We start from the raw sequence: 3,316 nt of genomic DNA on the forward strand, positions 1-3,316 counted from the left end.
CTCCTCCAGTTTTGCTGCCTTTCATCTGAGCTGATGCCGGGTTGGCTCCGGTTCCCTGCCTGACCCCGAATAGGAAGAAGCAGTCCAATCATGTATGCTAAGACTGAATGTACAGGAGAGTCTGTCCAGGTGAGAACAAAGCCAGTCAAACTCAGGTGACGCCAATAAACCACCTACAAAGGCCGAGCCCGTATTTATCGCACTGCTTATAGGGAGCTCCACTGATTTTACACATCCAAGTCTGTTTACTGGTGTCGTCTGGTGTTGGAGGGTACTACTGCACATGTGAAAAAAGTTGTATAAAGTCTTGTGTCTCCAGAGGGAGCTGCACAAAAATCAGACCTGCCTTTGTGTTTGAAAATGAAAACAATCTGGGGGTGTGAGTTAGAAAGAAGCGACCTTACACAGCCTCCGCAGCCCGCTCCTCAGCTCCGCTTGAGGCTAAATTAGCCGCTACGAGCATAACATCGCAGACTTTCTGACTGAACTACTGGTCGAGTTGCACTGTGGGTAAAATGTGTGGAATAAAATAGACAGCATCTCTGGTTCTGGAGGCAGATGTTGATATTAGATAACCAGCAGTTTCACATGTGTAATCAAGTCTATCAGGCTATAATAAAATGGACTGAGGGGAGTCCATTACATTAGTACAGTCTAGACTAATGCTCATATTCGGCTGTTTCTGAGTTACCGATATGATCAGCGGAGAGAGGAAATTACAACACAAAGCACAGAGAGCCAAGTTTATCGTGTTAGTTTAACAGTCCCACACTGGCAGCATGTCGTGCCACGAGGGATGACACGTCTGGAAAAAGCTATTTTGTGAGCGCATGTGACTCTTGGCAGCGTGGGCCGAAGTGAACAAAGCATAAAAACTAAACAAACAAGGAAAATGAAACACACCTTTAATTGCACAAGAGAACCATTCAAATTTCCTGTTATTTTCTTTGAACGCATTTTCAGCCAGGTGGAATAAAACACATTTAGACAACGCGTGGACAGAAGTAAGCATGTCTGAATACGCACATTAGACCGGGCACTCAGCACTGAGTACATCTGTCGTAGCACATGTTCAGCATCCACCGCTTCCTTTTCCAAAAACACATTAGCAGCAACAGGCAAATTTGGGACTGACCGACCAGAAATAGCTGGATCCAGTATGACCGTGAAGCAAACAATGCAAATCCAGACGGCGATGAAGAGTTTCGCCGCTCTTGGATGAAGCAGCCAAATGCATTTCTGTGACCCAACTGGATATATTGTATTTTCACATCACACGACATGCTAAAATAAGCACAAATAGACTGTTCTGTGTTGTAGAGGCACTCTGCCAGTGAGGAGTTTCTAAATCTGATGTGCTCAATGTGCTCATGTTAACATGCTAAAAGGAGAAAATCTAGGTCAAACAAATTATAATTATTTGTTTGTTTTAACAGAAATGATGCAGATATAATCAGAAAAGGCATGACCACTGTTCACCAGGTGTGCTGACGATTCTGTTTTCAAACACAAGCCAGTGCTGTGTTTTGGTTTTTGACAGAATTAGGCCATGTTACTTTCTCATCTTAGTGCATCTACCATGTGCAAATTGCACAATATTTTACTAAGAAATGAATAAAATATGCTGTTCAAACCTCTTCGACTGGCTGCGTGAAAGTAGAGCATGTAAACAACGTAAATCATCTTTTCTGAGGTTCGGTTCATTCATCCATCCGGAAATCATTCATCTTTTAAGCACCATCTTTTTCTTCCTTTAATATTTTAAACACATTCCGCACACACCGTTATTCTAATAGATTCAACACTAGTGACCGTTTTGGCAGCATGCATTAATATGTGTGCAGCTCTAAGTGTTTTTGTCCCATCAGTGTGTGAGCTGAGATGCATAGATCATTGTGAAACACAGGAAATAAGTTAAAAAAAAAGCACCAATATCACCTATCAATTCTTTAAAAACATGAAGAGACATCTCTGTGCGTGAATATCTGTCGGCGCTACTCTCTGACCAAGACGCATCGCAGTGATCTCCCGAAATCAGCCCACCTGACAGTGAGCATTTGTACGTCCAGGCTGCCTTCCCGTGTTCGTGTATTGCACAAGCTCGCCAGTACCTACGGCGTGTGGAGGATGTTTAGTAGATTTTCGTGCGTAGTGGAGTGCCTTGTTTTTGTGAGTGACTTCCAGTCCACTGACTCATCAGCACGTGGTTCAAAGGTCCACCCTTTTAGACTTACTCTGAGTCCATTTTGAATTATTTTTGTCCTCCTGTTCCACTGTTTTGTTGTCACAGTTTTCTCAGTGAAATTGATGGAGAGGTGGTCGTCAACCCCACGCCACCCTCAGTCTTAGAGTGCCCCCTTGTGGTCCAACAAGTGAATGCCCTTAGCTAAAAGTGTCTGCTTTGTGGAAAACATCCAACCTGTATATTATTGTTAATGTGGCTGATCATTATTTTACCCTCCTTCATGTCAGAAATGTATTCTGCCATTAGCTCTGAAAGGCAAGCCATCCCTCGGGCCCCGGGGGCGAGTCCCTCACTGCCTTTTGCTGTCCAGGATGGCCCTCCAGTCGTCCGACCAAGACATCAGTCGTCTCTGGGAGGGGCTGGTGGAAAGATGCTTGTTGTGGCAGGCGGTGAACAGGACGTGCTCCCAGGTTGGTTTGGGCTCCACGCCTGATGAGGAGGCACAAATATGATGTAGGTAACAACCACACACATTTCAGCACTAGACAGCCCAGCAGACCGTGCACACACTGTTAACAGGTGTCTTTAAAGGTGAAAATGAGGCGTTGCAGAAGATGCATACAAGGAATTCCACCCACACAAACAGGATGATGCAATCCTCTGCCTTTCATTGGACCACACGGTCATGCAGGTCAATGCTGTTCACATTAAAACTAATTACAGAAACATTTACATTTTGGTTATGTTACATAACTACATGTTTGTCAGTCAGGGATCATTATAAACAGCATGTTTTTCAGTTATCCTTGTCAAGAAAAATGCAGTTTTTATGATGAGAGAACTTTCAATACTGTGCTCTCATTGGCTAAACCCATCCCCTGGAACCATGATGGTCCAGTCATAGCCTAGCATCTGCGATTAGGCTTGGAAGGGTTTGTCAACTTTTGGATTTCTCCACATGCTGAAGCACTTCACGAGGGGTTGTACTTATTTTTTTTTAGCATTTACAAAACCAAAAACACATGAGAAAAAGTAAGAAACGCTTTGTCTGTTTAAGGTACAACAGCTTCTAAGTCACGCTTCCTACCTACAGCTGTTACCAAGCGTTACTTCCAAGGCCAGTGAACGCAT

At 43.8% G+C, this 3,316-nt stretch overlaps 1 protein-coding gene across 1 annotated transcript in view; it reads right to left on the bottom strand.

Moving 5' to 3' along the window:
• Positions 1-888: 888 nt before the first annotated feature.
• Positions 889-3,316, bottom strand: part of nt5m (5',3'-nucleotidase, mitochondrial) — a 6,624-nt gene continuing 4,196 nt past the window's right edge. The window contains exon 5 of the mRNA XM_076759091.1: positions 889-2,674. Within this exon, the coding sequence (XP_076615206.1) occupies positions 2,535-2,674 (140 nt within the window). The 3' untranslated portion in view covers positions 889-2,534. The remainder of the gene's footprint in view (positions 2,675-3,316) is intronic.

This window comes from Chaetodon auriga, chromosome 20 (genome assembly GCF_051107435.1).
Source record: "Chaetodon auriga isolate fChaAug3 chromosome 20, fChaAug3.hap1, whole genome shotgun sequence".
NCBI lineage: Eukaryota > Metazoa > Chordata > Actinopteri > Chaetodontiformes > Chaetodontidae > Chaetodon > Chaetodon auriga.